This window comes from Clupea harengus, chromosome 17 (assembly GCF_900700415.2).
Source record: "Clupea harengus chromosome 17, Ch_v2.0.2, whole genome shotgun sequence".
NCBI classification, from domain to species: Eukaryota; Metazoa; Chordata; class Actinopteri; order Clupeiformes; family Clupeidae; genus Clupea; species Clupea harengus.
The window spans coordinates 18,890,810-18,917,265 of NC_045168.1; the positions used below are offsets into that span (position 1 = coordinate 18,890,810).

Sequence of the window (26,456 nt, forward strand, 5' to 3'; positions counted from 1 at the left end):
CCTTGTGGATTCCCTTGAAGCACACCACCTGTTGTAGTAGGGTTAACTGAGTTCACAGTGTCTCCTGTTTGATCAATTCAATGGCGTGGATGAGACACTGGTGGCTCAAGGTCATGTCAATATCACTATGTCTGAGGGAGATGGGGGTTATATATCCAAAAAAAATGTTTCTTCCTTCTCATTCAGACCAATTAACTGTTTTGAAGTTCTCCATGCTTTGTGTAATCCCTACTGCAGGAAAACAATCTTTGGGGCGCAGACCAGTTAGAGTCCTATCTCATAGAGCTTGCTAATGTTAAGCCTTTGGCATACATTTTTTATTTAACGTTCTTCTCTGGTTCAATTCCAAAACTTTGGAAATCAGCCTTGGTGACTCCTCTACAGAAAGGAAAAGATACAAATGATTTGAATAACTATAGACCTATCTCTAAACTCCCATGTCTAGCAAAGATGTTGGAATCCTTTGTAAATGAGCAGCACCATACTTTCTTGTCTGCAAAAGCTATTTTAACTTCTAATCAATCTGGGTTCAGAGCTCTTGATAGTAGGAAAGATTGTGCAGCTTTGTTTATTTTGACACTGTTAATCACAGACTAATTCTGGATAAACTGGCTTCACTGGGTTTTGATGAAGCATTCCTGAAATGGTTTCAACACTACTTCTCTGATAGTGAAGTAGTGTACACTATATATATATATTTCACAATATATAGTGTATATATACAGACACAGAAAGGAACTGAACAGTGCTTAGTTGCTACAGGATTGAATTACGTAAGATATTTTAAGATTAAAAATGTTAGGCCCACTGTTGTTTACATTGTATATTAAAGATATCTATGTCGCAGTAGTCAACTGCACATTACAAATCTATGCAAATTATACTATTCTTTATCTGTAGAACATGCTGCGTCAAATTTTCCATGTGCATTTGACTGTGTGCAGAAATCCTTAAAGCATCTCAGATTGGTCCTAAATGAGTCAAAGACTAAATATATGATCACTGATCCCATGCCTACAGTATTCCTTCCCTAAATGGGGCCTACATTGTGAGTGTTACAAATTATAAATAGCTGGGCATTTGGCTAGATGATAAACTATCATTTTAAACATATGTGTTTAAGCTCACACAGAAGGTGAGAACTAAACTGGGTGCATTGTGCAGGATCAGGTCATGCTTCTCTCTAGAGAACAGAGTGACTATTGTTCAGTCAACTATAATTTCAGTCTTAGACTATGGTGATATTGTGTATAGGCACGCAGCCCCATCCACACTGAAATCACTAACTTTATCACTCTCTACGTTTTATTACTGGACTTTATCACAGTTGTCTATGTTCTATTGCTAGAACTCATCACGGTGAACTATACCAGAAAGTGGGATGGTCTTCTCTCAGTCTATTTATCCAATCCATTTGTTATCACACACAGGAATTTATATCCCTTCAAACTTCCTGTGCTTGTCAAATTTGGCCTTTAATTTTTTTGCACCTAATACATGGAACAAATGACAAGAGGTATTGCCATTAGACCGGTATGTGTCAGCAGACCAATTTAAGGCTATGCTATGATATGGTTATTGTTTCGGGTTGATTCGATTTTTGTTATTTATTTGATTCCACTGTACTTTTTCTACATTTCATTGTTTTCATTGTTGTTGCATATCCTTCTTAGCAGACCTGTTTGTTATTATTTTGTTTTTATTTGACTTTTTTACCATTTTATTGCTTTCATTGTTGTTGTTATATAATGTATATCCTTTTTTTCCAGACACGGTTGTTAATTATTTTCCTTTAATTTACTTTTTCGTCATTTATTGTTATTACTGTCATGCTATATCCATCTTTTTCTGAATGCACGCTCCTAGGAATGAGAAAAAAAAAATCTTAATTCTCAGTCAGTCTTCCCTGAATGAACAACAGAACCTAATTAGTCTGGTTGAAATCATACAGGGCCAGTCTCTTCTCGATTTAGGGTCTCCAGACTACTCACAGTGAAAACTGAGCTGGTGAGATATAAGTAGTCAAATGTACCAGAAGTTACCATACAAATTTAAATTAAGTGAACATACTAAAGTTATCATACTGACTTAAACGCATACTAACTTGAAGTCAGATGAGGGGGTGGGTAACTTTAGGTTTGACCTGACAGCCAAGATTTGAAGTCAAACCATAAACGCCATACATCCAGACAAGAACTGATGCTGAACACCCCACTGTCTCCTGAACAGTCTTTCGTGTCTCTGAACACCCCACTGTCTCCTGAACAGTCTTTAATGTCTCTGAACACCCCACTGTCTCCTGAACAGTCTTTCGTGTCTCTGAACACCCCACTGTCTCCTGAACAGTCTTTAATGTCTCTGCTCTAGCAACTCTGTCGACACGTGTTTGCTCAGAGTCTGTACAATTGTCAGCAAATGGAACATTTATGGTACAGCTTCAAGGAAATATTACCGCTATAGTAAATCAATCCCCTATCTCTTCCACACACACACAGACACACACACACACATGCACACACACACATTCTCACCACAGATGGCTGAAGCCCCTTTGCTGGTACCCCGTTGGGATATCGCAAATAAACCCTGCCTACTTTAACTGGTTGTAGAGGAGCCCGAGTGTTGGCTGTTCTGAGGAAGTGTGGGTTGTGATCTAGTTATTTCTGTATATCATATCGAACTTTTATCCCCTTGTCTCCTGTCCATCTGCCGTTCTGTTTAATCCACTTTGCTATCCATCTTTTTCCCCCACGCACAGGTTCATGTCCTGTGCTTTCCTCTGAACTCCAGTATTCAGATGAAGGGCTAGACAACATGGGCCATTTATGATATTAAAGTCTCCCAAGAAGTGTAGAATATAAAATATATTAATTTTACTTTCAAATGCATGCTTACTGCCTTTGTTGTGTAGTATCCTCCTCTTCCACATGTATTCCACTGTATGTGGTCATTTGTATCATCAATGCTGGATATGCAAGTCATCATCCTCTTGGTAATGGTCCCCAATGCCAAAAGTGTTCTCTATTACACTGTTACACATATCTAATTACTTTTACACATACTTAATTAATTTAATTACTGCTTATTATCTGGCATTTACAACTGAAGGGAATGCATACATTTTTCCATTCTGTATGGGATTCTATGACGTGTTTTGGTGTTGGTATGGCTGTTTCAGTACACACGTGCGTATTCATTCATGTGCAGTGTCTTTGTCAAGACTTGTTGTTTCCGCTGTATTAGCAAAGTCTAAAGTCATCAGTCTGATATCTACTGATAGAGTCATGCTGACAGAACAGCAGCTGCGCCTACTCACATGAAAACAGAGGGAGCCGACAGGCCTCATTCATAACTTGACATTTTCAGTTTTGAACGTGGGAAGATGTAAAACTTCTGAATGAATAACAGAGAAGATATTGCTGTATAAAATGTAAGTCGCAGATTATAATAACCTATTCTCTAGAAATATTTGAAAACGCTTGACAGTGTAATTAGAGGATGCCATGTTAACATTCTCTCTCAGGTAGATAAGGGATACTTGGCGCCCTCTGCTGGGTAGGGCCAACAGCGCTTCAATAATTTGGGTGGATATGATATGTGTGACTGTGTATTATCTTAGAGTCCTGCATCCCATGGACGCATCGTCCGGCTGTTTAGGCCTGCTGGGTCGACGTGAGATGGGAGGCGATGGGAGGGGGAGGAGGTGGGGTGGATTTTGCGCTGATAACACAGCCTGGCTTCAGATCCAACATTCCGTGACGTGGGTCGCACTCGGTTCAGTGTGTGTGTGTGTGTGTGTGTGTGTACGAGAGAGAGAGAGAGAGAGAGAGAGAGATGGTCTGTTGTGTGTTGGGGGGCGGCGGGGCTGGTTTGGAGACGCATGCGCACAGTGGTGATGTATGGTTGAAAACGGATCGGGCAGCTATGCCGCGGAGCAGCCGAGGCGGAGTATGTAGAAGCTTATAGCAGTGCTGTCCGCAGGCGCTGAAAGACACCGGCCAGTCAACAAAGAAAGCGAAGAACACGATAAGGGCCTCCTTCGAATTTCTGCACATTTCTGCCAGTCGACGAATTCTCAGTTTGGGTAGCGGGGGACACATCTTCAGCAATGTTTCCAGCCGCTTGAACGCAGGGAATTTATTCCTCCTTTTTTTATTTACATTTAATAAAATAACCAAACAATACACGGGTCGCAATGATTTTGTTGGCAATCAACACTAGAAGACATTTGAACAATCTTTGTCAAGAATCGCTTTGCTTGCACTTCATTCTGTGGATTTTAACGTTATGTGTGGTCCACGCAGAGGAGCGACCGTTCAGTGTGGAGGTAAGGAGTGGACAAAAGGTCACTTCCCGTGTCTCGGTCCCATTAAAGGAAAATAACCTTTATATCTGTAACATTACGAAAATCAAGAAAAAGGTTGACGCTTCGTGGCATGGAATCGAGGCTTACAATGAGTTCTGTGTTTAAACCCGTCTTGAGCGAAACGTTTGCCTTCAGGAAATGGAGGGACTGGCAGTCCTGGTACCGCTCAACTCTCGGTTCGCTATTTTACCCGGGATTATCTTTCTGTGATTCAGGCTGCACTTCCACGACAGGTGTGTTTGTAGTGCAAAACTCTTGCAATACCTTTTATTTTAAGCAGTGGTAGGGAAAATCAGGCGGTGGCAGTGAAAACATCTCCAGGCAGACATTGCTCTGGTCATATGAGTAGGAGGGACCGAGGCCGAAATAGAGAAGACAGTGTTCAAGTTTCGGCAGCCTGAAACACACAAACTTTGAGCGACGGTTGCTTTTTTGTCTTATCGTTGCTGCAGGTCGCCAGTTTCCGTCTAACTTTCTTCTTAAGCTGGTTCCACTTTAAAACATATTCTACAGTTTGGTTGTAGCGATTATATTGAATTTTATAACTGTTATTGTGTAGACACGTCAGAGTTTGCCCATAAAGCTCAGGACTTTTTTCTGTGTAGCCTACTTCTGTCTGTTATTTGTTTGATATAACATTTTGAATCACTTTTGTAGGTGAACTGAAATGTAACGGGCAGCTTATCAAGTAGCAAAATAGATTTAATCAAAACAGACAATAAGAATATGCACAAGTCAGGGGAAGTCGAGTTACGTCTGAGTATAATTGAATAGTGCCTTGGCTCATGTCTGTATAACGAGGCTAAGAGGACGGACTGGCTCTGCAGGTCAGCAAAGAAAGGGAACTGGAGAGTTCTGGCACGAAGAAGCCCACCATACTGTGTGACACAGGACAGAGGGCACTGCCAGTTAAACACCAGGGCCTTCCCGTCTGCCAGAGAAAGCTGTCATTATCACCATAGCCCCCGTGATATGGAGATGGGATCCAAAACATGTTCAGTCGTCTTAAGGTTAAGGCAAATACAAACAAGATTTGCATTGGAAAAAGACACAAGCATAATTGCACAAGCCAGCTAACACATCAGCCCTGAAGCAAGTACTAAATGAGGTTATAACCAACAGGAAAGAATCCATGTGGGATGTGCATGCAATGAAAGGACTGAGAGAAAGACAGTGGAGAGACAGATATATTTATACACTGTGCTACTCTCTGATGTTAAAAATGGATGTGGGCTGAGAGCAAAGAGCTTTATTGGCGTGGTTTGGCTGAGGTTTGGTTGGTTTGGCTCTGGCAAACGCACATATACAGTGTACACACACACACACACACACACACACACACACACACACAGAGAGACAGAGGTTAGCCAGAGTCAAGGAGGGAAAGGATGAGCCTCTGTCATCCAGATGATAGGTCTGGTGTTTGGTGGGGAATATAAACGTTTGCTTTATTTGGTAGAAAGACTGTGTGGTGGAGACTTTAGTTGGAAAAGTGTGTGTGTGCTTTGTTAGAAAGGTGTGTGTCTGGTGAGTAATATCTACCAGTAGGAAAAGTGGTAGAACGTTCATGTGTTTGTGGTTGAGAAACTGTTGTGTTTGTATTGAGACGACTGTACGTGTGTGGGTGTGTGAGAGAGAGAGATTGAGAGTGTGTGTTTTGAGCAGACCCTAATGAGTGAGAAGACTATGCATGTGATAAAGATAGTGTGCGAGTGTGTGTGAGTGTGTGTGTGTGCGAGTGTGTAGGGCATATGGTTTGTATGTGAGTATTGTAGGGAAACAGTGGGTGAGTGTTTGTGTGTGGCTGGTAGCCAGCGGATCTGATCTCCTCTCTCATCTCCTCTGTCACAGTTAGGAGCTTCCCCATGCTTTGTACTCCCTTGTGTGTTTGTGTGTGTGTGCACGTCCTTCTGGGTCTACTTTGGCTGGACAACATAAAAATGTCTTTGGTCAAGATATGAGCCATGTCTACTGCACATGAACTGTTGTCTTTTTAAACACATTCTCGTGTACTTAGCCCCTCCATCTCTTGCTATGATGTGTGCACCATATTTGTGGCAAACACTGCTTTCAGACAAACTACCACATACAAGTGTGACATACATGCTACTGTCTCAAACACAACACAGCCTCACACACACACACACACAGTTCTACACTCCCCCCCAGAACACACACACACACACAGTACTGTCACAGACACTTCTGTAACAAACAAGACTATCACACAAGGCCCTTCACACACACACACACACACACACACACACACACACACACACACACACACACACACACACACACACACACACACACACACAGCCGTAGTGTCCCTTTTCATTGCCCCTCCTTTTATGCTGTTATACACTCAGGCCATTCACCTACAGAGGAAAATATTTTCTCAGGGCTGAAAATGTGAGCGCTGATTACGCAAGACTGAGTGAGGGGTGTCTGAATGTGGAGGCGAGGCGAACAGAAACTCTGATTTCATCACTATATCTAAATATATATTATGTATTATATATATAAGTTATATATTATAACTTTGAAATGAGCTGTGAAATGTGGAGAAGACAAGTGGTGTGTGCTAATCTACTATAGCAGTATAGATGACAGCCAGTCACCTCTGTAATAGTGACTGGCAGTTATGATGCTTAGCTGGTGTAATCGTATGACCATTGGCAGTGGCTATATCCCAGATGTCTGTAATGCTGACTGTAACAGTTATCAGCTGCTGAGGTGACTGTAATGACCGCTGCTGAAAGAGCCATGTGCATTAGTGGGGATGGCACAGGACATGAGAACCATTTGGCTATTAAAAACACTTTGACGTAGAGAGCAGAGCTGGAGTAGCGGTGTGGGGATGAGGTGGGCTGATGTTATAACATGTGCCCTTGTGCTGGTCCTGTAGGGTGGTTACAGTGTGTCTGCATTTAAGTCTGTCCTTATTAGTGTCTGACCCTCCTGGGGAGGGAGACCATTTTGGAGAAACTGTTTCCAGAGGGTCGTTGGGGTCAGGTTTGTGCCAGTCAAGCCACTGAGGATATCTGGAATCTGAATCAATATGACAATTAGGGCATTGATCATTTTTTTTATGGTATTACTTATTGCATACTAATTGACTCGACAGTCAGCTTTGTCCCAAGAAATTTTAGATGTTAATTGTGCTCATTTGCGCAAAATGACATCTTTAGCAACGTTCTGAAATTTCAACTATTGATTCTGTGTGTGTGTTTGTGCCTGTGTGTCTGACAACTCAGTTCTTCACACTGTTGGATGAATGTCCTTGTGAATAATTTAAGCCAGCATGATATCACTGTAAGATAAATACACACAGACACACCCTCACATACCAGTGCATGCCAAAACAGACATACACATGCAAAATACTAACACTAACACCAACACATTGATATGTAATTTATGTCATCTCTCGATCTAATCTATTTGAGTAGTAGTTATCATTCTGTTGCCATAGCTACAACTGACCTGTAGTAACATTGGGCAATGTCAGGGAGGCATTTGCCACGTGCGCTGTTGTCATGACAACAGCAGCCTCCCATCTCTTTGGTAATGATATCTTCACGCACACCTTTTAGACTTGGCTTTGATGTTCTCGTCTGTGCAAATTAGTGCTCTTTTCACCTGCAAGCCTCCTGTGACAGGAGGGGATTTATGTCATTTCACCAAACTCAAGAATGCGCCTGTGTATGTGTGTGTGTGTACACATGTCTGTGTGTTGTGGTGCTCGCATGCTCACGAGACAAAGTGAATTTGAGTCAAGAGCTGACAGATATAAACGGCACACGCATGTGCATATTGATCTTTGATGCTTACGCCAATGCCAATTGTTTGATACCAAGTGCTATCTGCCCTGATTGCATATCACTGCAGGGGAAGAAAACTGCACCACCATCCCAATACATCCAGAAATCACTACCGTGACAAATATCTCAATTTCCAAATCTAGGACTCAGGAGCACTCCCCACCCTCAGTGTCTCCGAGCAAATGTAGCCTCCCATGTAGTTTTATGGGTCTAACAAGCCGCGGGAAGGTTAAGATCGACATCCTGTCCTGCGTAAATGAAACGCAAACCTACCGCCGCGCCAATGACATAAATGAGAGTCCCTACCTCATTGTCTGTAATGGCCTCGGACCAGTAATGGGTTTCTCCAAATGTAGCCACTCTGCTCGTGCAGAGTTGGCTTTTTCCAAAATCAACCCATGATTGGCGAGTAATCATTTCTATCCACATTTCCTCAAGCTAAGTTAATAAGAGATGAAGACAGGAATGTGTGCGACACAGAGGTGTGGAGTTGCCTATTTTTATTCCCAGACATACTTAGAGTAAAAATAATTTGCAGGGGCTTGTAATGTGAATCAGTTCAGCCAAAGAGGGAAGAGAACATTTAATATTCTGCGTAGAGTGGATGCTCTGTGTGTTTGACAGGGTTGATGAGGAGGAAGCAGAAGGCTTGCAAATATCTGTGTCGTTTAAGCTTGGCTGTCTGCTGAATAAGTGGTCCTCATCTTGGCGGATGTAAGTTATATTGATACAGCCCTTACCGAGGTGGACTGGGCTTTCAGTGTCATCCTGTAGCAGGGCTACAATAATAATAATAATAATAATAATAATAATAATACATCGATTTTATTTGTATAGCACACTTTAAAATACAATGAAATCTCAAGGTGCTTTACAGGGTAAAACCATCTCATATTGTAGGCCTGTCTCCTATTGTAACCTGTGACAGGTGTTACATTTACTCCTTGTCATCCATTGTTAGTTCCCACACTAGTTACATCCAGGCCTCTCACCACTATTTCTCTTTACAACTGATGCAACTCACAACTCACTTTACACCCAGTGCCTGTTACAACTGATTTGTTTCACCTCTACCTCACCTTTTGCCAAATGTGGGTTGCTATGCACCCCGTTTACACTTCAGACCTGCCACACATACAGTCCCACACCTGATTCCTGCTACACCCAAACCCTTTAGCTTCGCGTCTACTTGTAACAGATACAGCTGTGCAGACTGTTACCTCTGTTTATGTCTAGCATATATCTTTGTCACACCAGATTTGGGCTGTGTTAGCCTTGATTCATCTGGCTCTTGTTCCAGGTGGATCAACCTGTTATTCCTCAAGCCTTGTAACTGTGAACATCAAACTTCAACAACTTTTGCATAGTTGCAAAGTTATACCATTAGGCTACGTCTCACACCTATAAGACTATTGCTCCATATACCTTTCAGCTGTTTCCTCTTTAACACTGTACAAGTCTTACACATGTCAACATTAGCAAAGCGATGTGTCTTTAGCTAGTCTTAATGTGCCTCTTGATATTGTGACCAATGAGGGGGGAAAAAATCACATATTAGGTTTAGGCTTGCGAGGATAACAAGGGCTCATCCGCATTGAGTAGATACTCTGTGAGGGTTTTATCCTGTCCATGCTTGCACAGCGGAGGAGGTTAATGTTTTACTCACATATTTACTCAGGCAACTGAACCTCCAACAGGAACCTCTTCAACATAACACATCTGCCACTGTTCACCACGGTCTGAAATGGCAATAAGTGCATTGTTTGCCTACACACCACATATATTCACGTGTGCACACAAAGCTCTACACACATACATGTGTGGTGTTAAATAAATGCATACTATGTATGTCACAATATTTCACACACACAGCACAGTAGATAAACTGAAAGGTACACCCACACACAACTCCATGACCTGCTACAAAGAGGAAGAGAGATCCTGTTTTTCTTCCTCCACGCTTTGCTGTGATCAAATACTAAAATGGATTAATCAGCATCACATGAACATGTGTGTGTGTGTGTGTATTTGTGAGCGTGCATGAGAGAGTGTGTGTGTATGTCTGTGTGTTTGTACGAATCTCTATAGTTGTACGGTTATGTTTAACAAGATTAGTGTCAGCTATGTGCAGCAGCAGCTTGTGTGAGTGTGTGCACTTGTCTGAGTGTGTTTGTCTATGTGCTTGTGTGTGTGTGCCTGAGTGTGAGTGTGTTTGCTTCCCTGTGTGTGTGTGTACGGTGGGGAGGAGGGATCCAATGAAGCTGAAGTTCAGTGGGGATTTCCCAGATCAGCGTTGTCCAGATGTAAATTGTAAAACCACCCCTTCAGCTTTGCTCTCTCCTGTTTTGGTTGGCTTTCACACACACGCACACACACCTTGTAACCTACTTTTCCTCACTCTGGCACATACTCTCTATCAAAGAAGTACTCAAACACATCCCTACTGCAACCCACAACAAAGCTTCTTAATCTAATCTCTTACACTTTATACTTATTACAGTCAGACAACACCCTCTCTCTCTCACAGACACACACACACACACACATACATGTCAGCACACTCTTGAGCTGTGTGCTATATGCCTATGTCTCTCTCTTTCTCTCTCACACACACACACTCACATCCATGTCTGCCCCCTGTTGATCCATGTGCTGTGTGTGTGTGTGTTTTGCAGGCGTGGCTGCAGCGCTATGGTTACCTGCCTCCGTCGGACCCACGTGTGTCTCTGCTGCGCTCGGCACAAACACTTGAATCTGGCATCGCTGCCATGCAGCGCCGCTACGGCCTCACCGTGACGGGGGCGCTGGACCAGAACACCATCGAGTGAGTCACAAACACACACACACACACACACACACACACACACACACACACACTCATGCAGACTACACATACACCCCACGCACGCAAGATTGCATACATGCACACTCACAAATACACGCACATACACACACACGCACATACACACCCAAAAAGAGACACAGTGCCACAGTCTCACACTCACCCATGCACAGACAGTGTTATGATATTTCCACCATTATTTCTCATGGTGTGGCTGCTCAGAAAATCAAAGACTCGCATTGGCATAGACTCACATTCTCATATACACAGTACCGGTACACACACAGAAACACACACACACACACACACTTTACCACACCCATAATCAAAGGTGTTTATGTATATGACACATTCTGAGAGACAGGAACTGAAACAAAATATAAAAAATAACATTACTTGAATAAATGGAATAACTAATAATATTCTATACATCTAAAGGACATTTATGAAGTGTAACACTTGTAATTCTCATAAATTTCCGTATTACTGTAACAAGGCATAGCGGGGATATGCATTAAATGATACCAGATAATTGTCTTTATGCACTAATTTTAAGAAAACATGCACATACGTAGACACACAAAGTAATGAATGCATGGACTTGCACACATTCATAAATGCATAGATTAAAAACGTCTATACCCATACATACACATACATACACATACAGAGACATCTGCAGGCACACAAATTCAGCACACACAAGTGTCTGTTTGCTGCCTGAAGCTTGATATCTGCCGTATCTGAATGCTGTCTCTTTTCCTTTTTGCTGCTTTGTTATGCTGCAGCCCTAATACGTTGAGGTGAGGCATCATTCCTTTCGCTTCTGTGGAGTCTCACGAGTTAGATTTACATAACGGGGTGTGTTGGAAGGTCAATAAATGGGTGTTTATGTGTCTGTTTTTGGAGCAGGTTAGTGGCGTATTGTGTGTGTGTGTGTGTGTGTGTGTGTCTGTGCCAGTGTGTATTAGATTAGGATATTAGAACAGTCCAGCTCTGTACAAACACACCTCAGAATATGCCTTCTCTACTTTTCCTTTTCATTTGTCTAACTTTGTCCCCCTCCCCTCTCTCTCTCTTTCTGTTTCTCTGTCTCTCAGCTGGATGAAGAGGCCTCGGTGTGGTGTGCCAGATCAGTTCGGGGGTGCTTCCAAATTTAATGTGCGGAAACGACGCTACGCCTTAACGGGACAAAAGTGGCAGCACAAGGACATAACATACAGGTACAATAGTATTTCCCACCAACACACCATGGCATTATCAGTTGAGTATACAAACACATAAACAGACAGTTTCACAAAGTTTCACAATGAAATTCTTCATCCAGTCACCATTTTTGCACTTCATATCATCATTTTCAGATATCAAAAGATTGCAATAGTGAGTGAAACTGACTACTGATTTGATTATCTTGACTACTGGACTGATTATCTTGGCAATAGAAGTGAAAGAGACTATGGTCCACAATGGTCCAAAAAAAAAAGGCAACTACTCAGACCAGCTTTGACTAGAATGGGCTTGCAGGTCTTGGTGTTCTCGCAACGTAAACCAGCATATAAACAGCTAACAGGTTAGGCAGTGCTGATGTTTGCTTCTTAACAAGGTTAACCTCAAATATATAAAAAATGGTAGGTTGATGATCATAGTTAGCAAATAAGTTGCCTCAGAGGATCAAATTAATATGTCCTAATTTATTTGTGTTCCGTGTTCAGCTGTGCTTACAGTATTCAGTAGCTTCAGATTGTAGGGGTATCCATGGAGAGACTCACCTTAGAACCTACTCTTAAATCCAGAAAAACTATTTTTAGAACACTTAAGCAAGCTGTGCATTCTGATGGCTGCTGCTGAAATAGAATTAAATTAACCCTGGACTCCGTAATGAACAATTACAGATATGAAGTCATAACCAATCAGGGAACTCTTCAAAAAGACGGACCTCCATACCTCCCATTTGATTTGCACATACACAGCACATTGAAGAGAGTGGGCCGATTCCCACAGTAGTCTGTCTGGCAGGAAGTTAGCAAAAACATTTCAGCGGTTTTACTCACATTTACCCTCCAGTCAGACCCACTCAAGTTAGGGTGAAATTAAAGATGATCAAAAAAGTAGTTTTCACGCTCAGAGTTGGCTTATAATGTCAGGCTCGTGACGCGTGGCCTCATTTAAGGTCGAGAGGAAGAATCGAGTGGTTCGCGGGCATTTCCTTAAAGGATGCGAGAAGACGGAAGAGAGAGAGAGAGAGAAGTTTAAAAAAAAAAAACGTAAATCATTTGAATTGAAATATCTCAAGCCAAGAACCAAATCCACAGTGAAGCAGTGGGCTGTTGATAATCCTTAATTAGAAACTTCTGCGCTGCCCCAGGGAGGGTGCTAGTCCACCAGCGCGAGGCACTAGCGGTTTTAATTAGATTTCTTTATCTGTCCCTGCATGACGGCCTGACTCCCCGCACTCTGCTCCTGCATCGTGAACCTCAACATGACGTGGCAGAGTGACATCTACCTATGACACACTGTAGAGTGTGGTGTAGCGCACAACCAATAGTCTTATTGACATAGGTCATCATATATAAGACTATAATGTGCGTAGTGTAGTTAATATAGTAGTTGGGTAGCAGTGAGTAGTTTTTTATGTTAGACTCTAGAATATCCCAGTGCATTATAGTCTTATTTAGTGTATTGTTACGGGAAAGCTGTAATTCCGTGGCATAATGCAAGGATAATATAGTTTGGGAGTATAGAGTATAGGTGATATATTGCTGTATGTCCTTAGAGTGTGTGCTTGTGCTTACTACAGCGTAAAGAACTACACGCCAAAGGTGGGTGAGAAGGAGACCCACAATGCCATTCAGCGGGCGTTCCAGGTGTGGCAGAATGTGACGCCTCTGCGCTTCCAGGCCATACCCTATCGGGATCTGGAGCGCAGCAAGAGGGACGTGGACATCACCATCATCTTTGCCGCCGGTTTCCACGGAGACAGCTCCCCATTTGATGGGGAGGGCGGCTTCCTGGCTCACGCCTACTTCCCCGGGCCGGGCATTGGTGGGGACACACACTTCGACTCAGATGAGCCATGGACTCTGGGAAACCCCAATCACGATGGTAAGAGTAGTGTGTGTGTGTGTGTGTGTGTGTGTGTGTGTTTGTGGTGTGTATGTGCATGTGACGGTGTGTTTTTCTATGTGTGTGGATGTGTTTGTGTGTTGTGTACATGCATGTGACCATGCCCTCAGGTGTGTGTGTGTGTGTGTGTGTGTGTGGGGGGGGGGTTCACCTCACAGCTGGTCCTCTCAGAAGCAGCCTTCTGTTAGACTGCATGCCATCTCTCACCATGCCATTAGTGGACCTGAAAGCTGTCTCTGTTTCAGGCTTTAAGTTTCAGAAGGGCACCGCTGTGGTATCTGTTTTTAGAAAGGTGCATTCATTAAATGCTAAGATCATGAAGCTTTCATCTACTTTAATATTCCACTTTCATTTGCAAATTAATTTGGCAAAGTACTGCACCTGACCTTATATTGAGTGTTCTCGCTCTCTCTGTGGGTATATACACAACACTTGTGTGTGTGTGTGTGTGTGTGTGTGTGTGTGTGTGTGTGTGTGTTTGTGAGTGAGTGTGTGTGTGTGTGAGAGTGAGTGAGTGAGTGAGAGAGAGAAAGGGTAGTGAGTAAGTGTGGAAGTGTGTGAGAATGAACAGAGAAGTAGAGAACAGCTGCGTTTGAGGTAATTAGAGCTTTCCATGGGTCTGTCACTCACTGCTCTCCCGCCCCCTCGTTCCTCTGGATTATAGAACACACCCACATCTCTCTTCTTCTCGCTCTTTCTCTCTCTCTCTCTCTCCTTCTCCTCTCCTCTCTCTGGCATCATAGAGCACAAATCTCTCTTCTTCTTCTCTCTCTCTCTTCCTCTTTCTCTCTCTCTCTCTCTCTGGCATCATAGAAAACACATCTCTTTTCTCTCTCTCCCTCTCTCTCTCTCTGGCATCATAGAGCACACATCTCTTTCTCTCTCTCTCTCTCTCTCTCTCTCTGGCATCATAGAGCACACATCTCTCTCTCTCTCTCTCTGGCATCATAGAAAACACATCTCTTTTCTCTCTCTCCCTCTCTCTCTCTCTGGCATCATAGAGCACACATCTCTTTCTCTCTCTCTCTCTCGGGCATCATAGAGCACACATCTCTTTTTCTCTCTCTCCCTCTCTCTCTCTCTCTGGCATCATAGAGCACACATCTCTTTTTCTCTCTCTCTCTCTCTCTCTCTGGCATCATGGAGCACACATCTCTCTCTCTCTCTCCCTCTCTCTCTCTCTGGCATCATAGAAAACACATCTCTTTTCTCTCTCTCCCTCTCTCTCTCTCTGGCATCATAGAGCACACATCTCTTTCTCTCTCTCTCTCTCTCTCTCTCTCTCTGGCATCATAGAAAACACATCTCTTTTCTCTCTCTCCCTCTCTCTCTCTCTGGCATCATAGAGCACACATCTCTTTCTCTCTCTCTCTCTCGGGCATCATAGAGCACACATCTCTTTTTCTCTCTCTCCCTCTCTCTCTCTCTCTGGCATCATAGAGCACACATCTCTTTTTCTCTCTCTCTCTCTCTCTCTCTGGCATCATGGAGCACACATCTCTCTCTCTCTCTCCCTCTCTCTCTCTCTGGCATCATAGAAAACACATCTCTTTTCTCTCTCTCCCTCTCTCTCTCTCTGGCATCATAGAGCACACATCTCTTTCTCTCTCTCTCTCTCTCTCTCTCTCTCTGGCATCATAGAAAACACATCTCTTTTCTCTCTCTCCCTCTCTCTCTCTATCTGGCATCATAGAGCACATCTCTCTCTCTCTCTCTCTCTCTGGCATCATAGAGCACATCTCTCTCTCTCTCTCCAGGCTCTGTATTCGTCCTCCCCTCTCACACGTCTTTCTTTTTCTCTCTTTGGTCTTACTCTCAGTTTTCCTTTCATCTGTCTTATTCTCTCTGTATGTCTTCTTCTTTCTTCCCTCTTCTACTGTTTCTAATTTAGTTTCAATCCTTTCTCTCCTTCCTCTCTTTCCCTCACTTGTATTGATGCTGTTGTGTCATCATCATTTCAAAGAGTCAACCTTCTGTTACCAAGGTGAATTATAGTTGACAACATAGACAACATTCCCTTTCATTTAAAACACACACACACACACACACACACACACTGCAGGTTAGGAGTAGCACTTTGGTGTGTGTGTGTGTGTGTGTTTGTGTGTGAGAGAAAGAGAGAGAGAGAGAGAAGGAGAAAGAGAGAGAGACCAGAAGTAGGTTAGAAATGTGTTATGCACCGTACTCCCATGTCTTTGTCCCCTGATTCTCTCTCTGTACTTCTTTTAATCGCTTTCCTTCTTTTTCTTCTTTTACACTCTTTTGTGTCTCCCCCTTCCTTTTCACTCGTCCATCTTTTTTTCTTTGTGCTCCCTCTTTTCAGCTCATTTTTTCCTCGCTGGTTCCCTCTCTCTCTCTCTCTCTCTCTCTCTCTCTCTGTCTCTTTCCTTCAACACATGTCTTTCTGCACTCATGCAGGAAATTGAAATTCCAGGCTAGTATTTAGTTTCTCCCTCACTAATGCTGTATTGGAGGAATGTAAAGAATGGACCTATCTGCAAAGGAAAATACTTTCATGCACTTTGGTATATGTACACAAAAGGTGCTCTGTGTGTGTGTTTAAATGTGAGAATGAGTGTGTAAGCCAGAGCAGAGCATGGGCCGTACATTGTGTGTGCGTGTGTGTGTGTGTGAGTGTCTATGAGAGAGAGCGTGTGTGTGTGAATGTGTTCAAATGTAAGCATGAGTGTGTGTGTGTGCTTGCATTAACATAATTGTACATCATACATGTGTGCTTTTGTGTGGTCTCTGTATCTGTGTCTGTCTGTCTGTGTGTGTGTGTGTGTGTGTGTGTGCGTGCTTCCTTCCTTCCTCCCATCTCCCTCCTCCTACACACCCCCAGTGGCACACACACCTCTGCGGAGCCTCCGGCCCTAAGCCGAGGGGAAGCGGAGAGGAGAGGAGAGGAGAGGTGAGAGGTGCGGCTGGCGAGAGCCTGCAGGAATCCGAGCACTCAGCGCTCTCACTTTCGCCACACTCCCCCTCACTCCATCTCACTCCCCGCAAAAACACACACCCTATTTGTTTTAACATCTCCAACCTTAGCAGATCGCTGCTATTTTCACAGCTTTTGCTCACACCCTCACGGGGGCCTTCAGCTCCCCACTGGAGCCATGGAGTGATGGTCTACAGGCCTGTAGTTATGGGTCCCCACCTATAGTTAAGACTGCATGCCAGTGGTCATGATTACTGACCTTGAGGCTACAGGTATTTAGTGAAGTGAAGTGATCGTGGGTTCTGTGGTTTAGGTTTAAGCCCAGTAGCGCCACCTAGTGTTCAAAAATGAATCTCCTCTCTCCTGTCAGGTCAACACTGATGTTGGGACTGACTCTGTGAATTTGATGTTGGGACTGAATTATGTCCATTAAAGCTATGCTGACACACCCTCTTTCTGTTATTGCCATCCACGTCCCATGCACATCCTGCCATGATTTGGCTTCATAAATGTACTGTGAAATTAAAGCGCACAGTGTCCAAGTGAATCGGGAGAGGAGGTCAGAGTTGCTGATGTGGCTGTGTGTCCTTCTGTATGGTGTGTGTGTGGGTGTGTGTCTGTGTGTGCGTGTGTGTCTTGTGGTGGTGCCTAAGTACTGGGTTTATTTTGAGTCTGGGTTCAGGCTGGTGCTGGACACCGGCCTCAACAGTCTGAGTGCAGGAGCAGAGAGAGCAGACTCGGGAGAAATGGAGAGGTGCTGAGAGAGAGAATGAGAGAGGCACAATAGAAGAGTGATTCTGGGGAGAGGAGAGGGAGGAGAGTGAAAGAGGGACCGAGTTCAAATCAAACAATTAAGGGGCTGGGGAGGAAAAGGGAAAGAAAGACAGCCTATACAAAGACAGAAAGAAAGAACGAAAGAGAAAGAAAAAAGAAAGAGAGCGAATAAAGAAAGAGAGGAAAGAGAAAGAAAGAAAGTAATGGAAAAAGAAAGAGAAAAGAGACGAGGAGGTGCCGCAGAAACACTGAGCGAAAGAGAGCCAGTCGTCTTCCTGAGCCAAGCCAGTCAGTCCTCCACCCCTGAGCATCCATCTTATTAAGTTACCTCCTCCAGTCCTCCAGTCCTCCGCCACCATCTGCACTTAGCCCAGCTTGCCCTCTGCCTGTATTTCATAACTCCACCAGCTGTCTGGCGCAGGCAGGCCCATCCAAACCGTATACATCCTCTTGCGAGAATACATCCCATCCAGCAGGAGCCTATATTCAGCTGGAGGCCCATAAGGCTTGTGCGGGCTCATGGAGAGGTCCTGGGCATCATCTGCAGGCATTTGGCGGCCTGGAGCCGATAAGCTGGCTGAGAACAGATTGGCGTGTGTGTCACGGCTGGCTGCCTCCCCGATGACTGAAGACGGGGGGCTTTGCCAGGGAATGAGTAGACTGGTGAAGGACCAAACATGGGCTCGGCCCACCAGTGGCGACGGCAGCCATGGCGTTCAGGGAAAAAGCTGTCCGTCTCTCTCTCTCTCTCTTGCTCTCTCTCCACCTCTCTGTCTTTCACTTGAGCAGCTCCTATATTTATCCTCTTACATGTGTTGTGTGTGGAATTTGCTTGTCTCACACAGCATGATATGGCCCAGTGATCATACTATTAAATCTGAAAAGAAAGAGAAGCAAAGACATGCTACAGTATTTGTGTTTTGCCCATTGAGAGGTGTGTGCGCTTGTGTGTGTTTGTTTGTGTGTGTGTGTGTGTGTGTGTGTGTGTGATACTGTATGCCATGCTTAAGACACACAATCAGTTTGAAATGGGTGTTTAATATTTAGTGTTGTGTGTGTGTGTGCGCTGACGTCCACACAGGTAACGACCTCTTCCTGGTGGCGGTGCACGAGCTGGGCCACGCCCTGGGCCTGGAGCACTCCAACGACCCCACGGCCATCATGGCCCCCTTCTACCAATACATGGACACGGAGAACTTCCACCTGCCCCAGGACGACCTGCTCGGCATCCAGAAGATTTATGGTACGAAAGGCCTGTCTGTCACTTAGTGTGTGTGTGTGTGTGTGTGGGGGGGGGGGGGGGTGTGTGTGTGTGTGTGTGTGGGTGTGTGTGTGTGTGGTAGGTTTATCCCCTCATGCTAATGCATTGTAATGAGAGCACTACCCTCAGGAGAGTAGTTGGTGTGTCTGTATGTAAATGTAATTGTCAAAGTGTCGTGTGTGTGTGTGTGTGTGTGTGTGTGTGTGTGTGTGTGTGTGTGTGTGTGTGTGCGCGTGTGCGTGTGTGTGTGGTTTCTCTTCCCCTCCTTATGGAACAACACAACCCTCAAAAGAGTGCTTGATTGATCCCTCTCATGTCCTTCTCCCTAGTGTTCCTACATTTCTCACCCTCTCTGGTCACACCTCCTTTGGACGGGCCCCTATGGACTTGTCTACAGATGCTCAGATTATAAACAAACTATCTGTTGAGTACAATTTATGGTTAAGGTTAGGGGTTGGGTTTGGTTCATGTCAGCCGCCGCTGGTCCATATGGGCGGTTGGGGCAGTGCCCCACCAAAAATCCACTTGAAAACATTGATCCTTAAAATGAACATTCTATTAGTTGTTGTTTGTTTGAAGCATTTTTTTCTCTAGTGTTATGTTTATAAGTAGCATAACAACGACTGGGTGTTCAAATATTTGAATATATGAGGTTCACCTTGCACATAGCCTGTCACTTATGTTATACTTAGAACTATACCAACAGTATACTTAGAACTATACTAGTAGTATACTTAGAACTATATTAGTAGTATACTTAGAACTATATTAGTAGTGTACTTAGAACTATATTAGTAGTATACTTAGTATAGGTAGGCTCCATGTGGGGCAAAGGACGTCTCTGTCCACAGGAACTCCACAGTGCCCCACCATTTCCCCATGTAGATCTGTGGTCAGATATGGAACTGCAGCGAGCCCTTAGGCAGAAATAAACCTGCCCCTCTTGCTTTTAACATCATGCTTGGCCCAAGGCAACACAGCTGTAGACCTAGAATATTAAATGTAGTGTGCACTAGGCCTATCATTGTGGTAGTCATTTGTGGTATGTCGGGGTCTGCTATATGTTCTCTATAGGCTGCCGCAATGTATTTGATGACTGAGATTGATGGTTGATTTTTGTGAGCGCAATGGTTTTTATCATATTTAATTATATTAAAACAATTTAGGATTCAATTTAGGATCCAAGTTAGCGTTGTTGGTGTTGCCACGCTGTGACTGTTTGCGCAGTCCCTGAGCTAAATCACAATAAAAAAGATGAAAACATCTAAATTAAACTACAATTAGCGTTTGACAATATGCCTTTCAAAACAATGTTAGACACTGGAATGTTAATTATTCTTATTAGCACCTGCCAATCATCATTCGATGATTTGTAACACCCAATGGCGAAATGAAACACAGTCTTTCTGTCAAGCAGCGCATCTATATGTGCGGCACGTTGCAAAATATAAAACTTGAGTTTGATTAAACTTGGCAGCCCCAGACATTTCTCTGGTCACAAGCCACTAAGCGTGATGTTCAGTAAACAATTAGAAAGACTGAACTTGAATTTCAACAAACCATGTGTAGTCTCTGTAGGCAGACCATCCAAATAAAGTGTTAACCTCTCTCTCTCTCTCTTTTTCTCTCTCTCTCTCTCTCTCTCTCTCTCTCTCCAGGACCCCCAGACAAAAGCGCCCAGCCCACGCCACCCCTCACCACAGCGTCCCCGCCCCGCACACACCCACGCCCAGACCCTCGCAGGGACTACCCACAGACGCCGCCTCCCCCAATTTCACCCGCTGACCGGCCCACCAACCCCAATGGCAAGCCTTACATCTGTGACGGAAACTTCAACACCCTCGCCATCCTCAGGCGCGAGATGTTTGTGTTTAAGGTATGACGCAGCAATTGTGCAACCAGCATTGTTTTTCAACACTGCTGTATTGCTCACAGTATGATAGGAAACACAGTGGAATATAGGGGCAACCATGTGAAATGGAATTTGGTCCAGTATTATTTTAGTCATTGCTAGGTTATCTTTGTCATGGTATAATTACAAAGACTATTGCCTGGTATAATGGTATAACAGTATATTTGTGTGTGTGTGTGTGTGTGTGTTTAGGACCACTGGTTCTGGAGGGTGCGTGACAAAGCTGTGATGCCTGGCTACCCCATGCTCATCAGTATGTTCTGGAGGGGGCTGCCATCCAAGATCGATGCTGTTTATGAGAACGGCGAGGGGAAGTTTGTCTTCTTCAAAGGTAAATGCCCCCATCACACACACTAAACCACACACACACACACACACACACACACACACACACACACACACACACACAGATGGATGCTTGTCCTCACACACAAACACACACCACACATAATCACACACGTATGATGTACAGTTATGTTAATGCAAGCACATACACACTCATGCTCACAGTTAAACACATTCTCACACACTCTCTCTCATAGACATAAACACACACACACACACACTCAAACAAACAACTAAAATGGGAGTCAGAGAGGAAATGAGAGGAAAGTCATGAAAAGAGATGAGGAGAGGCGATAACAGGAGCATAAACACAAGCATAAGCAGGAAGGGCAGGAGGGAAGGAAAGGACTTGAGGGACATGGGGATGATCACCAAAGAGAACAGAGGTCTGAAGTCAGGGAGGAAGAGTGAGAAGTGGAGGAAGAGGAAGGCCGGCAGAGGAAAGACAAAGGAGAACCTTGAGGAGAAGGGGAGTGGTCTAATTAACTGCATCAGACATGCATCATTACACTCAACACACTCAGGCGATCTCTGGCAAGCAAAACTTCCAAAATCAAAAACTTTTTTCCCCCAAGAAGAGGGGTGACCGACAAAAATACCTCACGTTGACATCATGTTGCTCTGGTTAATGGGTGCTCACTTCAGGCACCATTTATTTCCTTGTTTCCCATGTAGGGTATACATAAGGCCAATATAACAGCATGGTCCCAAAGGCATTAGCCTTGACACAAATCTCAGCAGCCAGTCTCCTTTACCGCTATCCTGAGATAAAAAAATGTATAAACATGTACTACACTGAACTTGTGCATGAGCTGGCAGTTTTCAAGCTGGGAACATCCACTAATCTGCATACATCAATCAATCAATCAATCAATCAATCAATTAAATTTTATATAGCGCTTCTCTATATACCCGAAGTCGCTTTACAGAGTCCAGAGTCCAGTAGTCATACACACACAGTCATACCGGTGGTGGTCACCTATAGACACATATTGAGCCTGTTGTTATATGTTATGTGGTGCCTAATTGACTTGTAATGGTGCCAGAAGTCAGCACCCATGGGATGACATTTTTAAAGATGTCGGCAGTTAATTCGGCACTTCTTCGGCTGAAGTAGCTAGCATAGCATCAACCGTTGAAATGAATGAAGTAGCTAGCATAGCATCAACCATTGAAATTAATGAAGTAGCTAGCATAGCATCAACCATCGACATTAATAGGGGTTGTATTTCCTCACTCTCTTCGGATCTGTATGATACCTCCATGTTCTCAGTCTGACGATTACGTGTGGGATATAACCCATCATAACACATCATGACACATCAGCAGTATGAGAAAGAGCAGAAGTATGAAGCCTAACCAACCAGTTGTTACTTCTCCTCCTCAAGTCGAATCTGATCTTCCCCAACATTCCAAACCCCTCTTCACAGAATCCGACACTAACATCAACTTTCAACCCCTTTCCCACAATTGGATATTATGTACCAGACCACGTCCCAGGGTCAGCTGTGGTCCCCTAGACCGTCTCCCACAATCAGATAATTGAAAAGTTAACTCATTGGCTGGGTATGATGATGAATCTAAGCCTTGGCGTCTGTGTGTGTGTCTTTACAGGAAAGCAATTTTGGGTCTTTAAGGACACCGTGCTGCAGCCCGGCTACCCGAAGGACATCACACAGTTTGCCAAACTGATGCCCTCCCAGAGCATAGAAACGGCCGTGAGCTGGGAGGACGTGGGCAAGACCTACTTCTTCAAAGGGGACAGGTGTGTGTGTGTCCCTCCGATACCATGGACTCTGCATTTGGATATATTTAAGTAATGTACACAGTACACAGTCATTTGTGTATTTACAGTATGTACGATTTATAGACATTTTAAATGAATATCTGTACACATTTTTGTCAGTTTGTCAGATCACTGCCATTATATATTCGTGTATGAATGTATGCCTAGTGTTTGTGTGTATAATATTTTCTGTGCTGTGTGTGTGTGCAGGTATTGGAGGTTTAGTGAGGAGCCGCACACCATGGACGTTGGGTACCCTAAACCCATCACCGTGTGGAGGGGGGTGCCAGATGGACCGCAGGGGGCCTTCGTAGACAAAGTCAAGGGTAAGCGTACATATAACACTACATACAGTCACCACCAGCTCATTAACCCATCCTTACCAGACTTATCAGACATCCCACCACACAAACACATTTACACTGCCACACCCACATACAAAGACAATAATACCGTATAAGCCAATTTAATAACGTGGTTAACCATGGATACTGCTGCACCCTTCATTAAGTCACAATGAAGCAGTAAACAGACTTTTGTCACTTACATGAGTTATGTTTCACTCTGTGAGACAATATATTTATTTACTCTACTCTTCATTTTCAATTCTTTAACTCGGTTCTAATGCAGTTTAATAGCTTTCTCAATCGTTTATTTTTCTGTTTTCTTTTTTCGGCTCATTTACAAAGTGCCTGTGCTTTAGAAATAAACTTGCCTTGCGTTGCCTGGCTTATGTGTCACCCTCCCTTAAAAAGCTCTTGTCTGCTGCTGGCAGGTATCACCTACTTCTACAAAGACAAGGAGTACTGGAAGTTCAACAACGAGCTCCTGCGGGTGGAGCCGGGCTACCCACGGTCCATCCTGAAGGACTTCATGGGCTGCGTGGACCCACCTCCGGGCCCGGAACAGCCACCGACGCAGGACGTGGACGTGGTGATCCCGCTGCCGCGCGAGGAGGACTCGGTGCTGCTGGTGGCCGTGCTGGTGCCGTGCTCTCTGGCCCTGTGCTTGGCGGCGCTGGTCTCCATCATGTGTTACTTCCGGCAGGCGGGCACGCCACGCCACATACTCTACTGCAAGCGCTCCATGCAGGAGTGGGTGTGACGGGCAGCACCGGCGACCAATCAGAAAAAAACATCACGGCCTTTAGGAGGGGAGGGGCTTATAGCCGACAGCCCCTCCTGACAGAGGAGGGGGCAACGCCCAAACACCCCCCCTGCACCCCGACCCTCCTTGTACCCCCCCCCCCCCCCCTACACAATGAGACTGGGCAGGTTCCCGCTCCAACTTCCCAAGGTGCATTGCAGGTCTTTAAGGTTTTCAGCGGACAGTGTTGTTTGCTGCCTCTCCTGCACGCTGAAAAATCTATTGAAAGAACATGAAGGATGCTGGAGCTCAAAGCGAGTTCACAACTTGAAGCTTTTCCTGTTTATTGTTTTGTTTCGTTTTTTTCTTTCAATCAAATGTAATTTATTTTTGAATGAAGTTTTTACTCTTCCCTTTAAGCAGTCTTGAGGAGAACCCAAACCAAATAAGACTTCATCTCCAAAGAGAATCGTTTTTTTCCCCCTCTCTCCTTCTCTTGCTCTCTTATTCTCTTGGAAACGTTTTTTTCCCTCCCTACTCTAACAAAGAGTCAGGAAATTTGACTGTTGTGGCAGTCTGTCTTAAAGAAAAAAAAGAAACAGGGGCCAAGATATTCTGCAATATTTTAACCGCCTTAATTACACATCCTGTTCTTCATGGCAGAGCGTGTCTCTCTCTCTTTATCTCTCTTTCGCCTTGGTTTGTTAATATGTGTGTTTTTCGCTCATCTGTTTGTTCGGCTGAACTGGCAGCGCCCAAGCGATTTTTTTTGCCAGCCATTTGCCAGGGAGCGGCGGGATGGTTTGCCAAAAGGTCAGGAACACAACCTGACTTTGACCTTGACATTGACTTTTGACCTTGAACCATAACTATGCCCCTTCCCCCCCCCCAAGCCCTGACCAGTGGCGTGTTCCTGGTTCATTCAGCCCATGCGTTATTCCAGGACTCCAGACTGCAGCCCACGCTGAGTTAGGGGCTGCGGTGCTGAGACTGATGGGACTGTTTCCTCAACTCTGAGGGGCTTCTGGCTCAAACACAGAAGGAACAGAAGCTGGGTGAGGCTCCTGCTGGGCTGCACCGCATCACAACGTCACAGTATCCTGAGAGTGTGGCCCCATATGACAGCCATTTCAGGACACACACACACACACACACACACACACATACTCCTCAGGACTTACACACTCTCTGGAGCCACTATCACATCTTCTGGTCTTCTGCAAGAGAGAAACCCAACGCTCAGCCACATATCATACTAAAGAGGATGTCTACAAGAGGTTGCATCATATTTACTACTTTTTTTCCCCTTTTTCTGTTTTTGTAAGAGCCTGAAGGAATCTTTTTTTTTTTTTTTTTTTTCGCCCACTCCAACTTGAGGACAGGACTCCATAAATCTTTGCCTCTGTTATGTAAACAAATAACATACATATTTCTTTGTAGTTCTTGGTACAGTGAAAACAAAACAATATTTCTTTCGACCTCAAGATTCCAAGTGGTACCATTAAAAATATATATATTTCAGTGAGCAAAGCCATTGTTTTTCTAAAATATGACTAACAAACAGGGGCTGGACTGAGCATGAATCAGGTCTCTCGGTCTGTCTGCGGAGGCAGTGGTAAATGTGGCCATTGCATGGTTTGAATGATGGTAGGGGGAAACGAATGGGAAATGGCTAAATGACTTTTCTGTACAACTCGGACTGGGACCATGGAATAGCCCTGAAGAAGTGAATAAAAATGATCAATATATGATTAATATACCCTGAGTGCTTATGCTGTGGATGCCTTTGTAATGTGTAATAATGTGTGTGGGTGTTTGAGTGTGTGTATGTGTCTGTTTGTCTCTGTGTGTGTGTGAGTATGCATTTGTATGTGTAACTTGTTAAAATTTTGGATTAATAAGGTTCGAGTTGTTTTGTATAACAAAAAACATTTAATGTTATAAGTACAGTTTTTTGTATGCCACTAAATGAAAAAAAAGTCAGAATAGACTGAACAGAATAGAACCCTTATAATTCCAAGCTTATGTGTGGTAATATCGAACTGCACAAAAATCTGGGTATATCAAAAGCTTTATATGGTTATGTGTAAAAACCTAAAACTGTCATGTTTAGCAGGAAATACCAGGACCAAAGACTCACAGTCTTTAATTAAATAGTGTATCAGATTATTTTTAGAGTTTGATCAAAATCTGTGCCTGAAT

The 26,456-nt window shown here is 44.0% G+C and overlaps 1 protein-coding gene across 4 annotated transcripts; it reads left to right on the top strand.

The window, feature by feature from the left end:
- The first annotated feature begins 3,822 nt into the window (after positions 1-3,822).
- LOC105897236 (matrix metalloproteinase-16-like) lies at positions 3,823-26,019 on the top strand. Of its 4 annotated transcripts, none has more exons than XM_031583794.2 (11): positions 3,823-4,327; positions 10,866-11,014; positions 11,821-11,835; positions 12,133-12,255; positions 13,830-14,134; positions 18,946-19,107; positions 20,784-21,001; positions 21,230-21,368; positions 22,997-23,147; positions 23,379-23,494; positions 23,944-26,019. In XM_031583794.2, exons 1-11 carry the CDS (start codon positions 4,196-4,198, stop codon positions 24,270-24,272), a joined length of 1,839 nt encoding a protein of 612 aa, XP_031439654.1. In that variant the 5' UTR covers positions 3,823-4,195; the 3' UTR covers positions 24,273-26,019. The 4 variants fall into 4 exon arrangements, with proteins under 4 accessions (XP_031439654.1, XP_031439653.1, XP_012679596.2 ...); XM_031583793.2 differs by having other exon boundaries at positions 3,824-4,327; positions 18,934-19,107; XM_012824142.3 differs by lacking the exon at positions 11,821-11,835 and having other exon boundaries at positions 3,828-4,327; positions 18,934-19,107.
- The last annotated feature ends 437 nt before the right edge of the window (positions 26,020-26,456 follow it).

What these genes read in the sequence shown, in the direction of transcription:
- LOC105897236 (XM_031583793.2), top strand. Translation starts at nt 4,196, where the DNA reads ATGATTTTGTTGGCAATCAACACTAGAAGACATTTGAACAATCTTTGT. An exon ending in CGGCATCCAGAAGATTTATG is followed by an intron (nt 19,108 to 20,783) that starts GTACGAAAGGCC and finishes CTCTCTCTCCAG; the next exon opens with GACCCCCAGACAAAAGCGCC. An exon ending in GAAGTTTGTCTTCTTCAAAG is followed by an intron (nt 21,369 to 22,996) that starts GTAAATGCCCCC and finishes GTGTCTTTACAG; the next exon opens with GAAAGCAATTTTGGGTCTTT.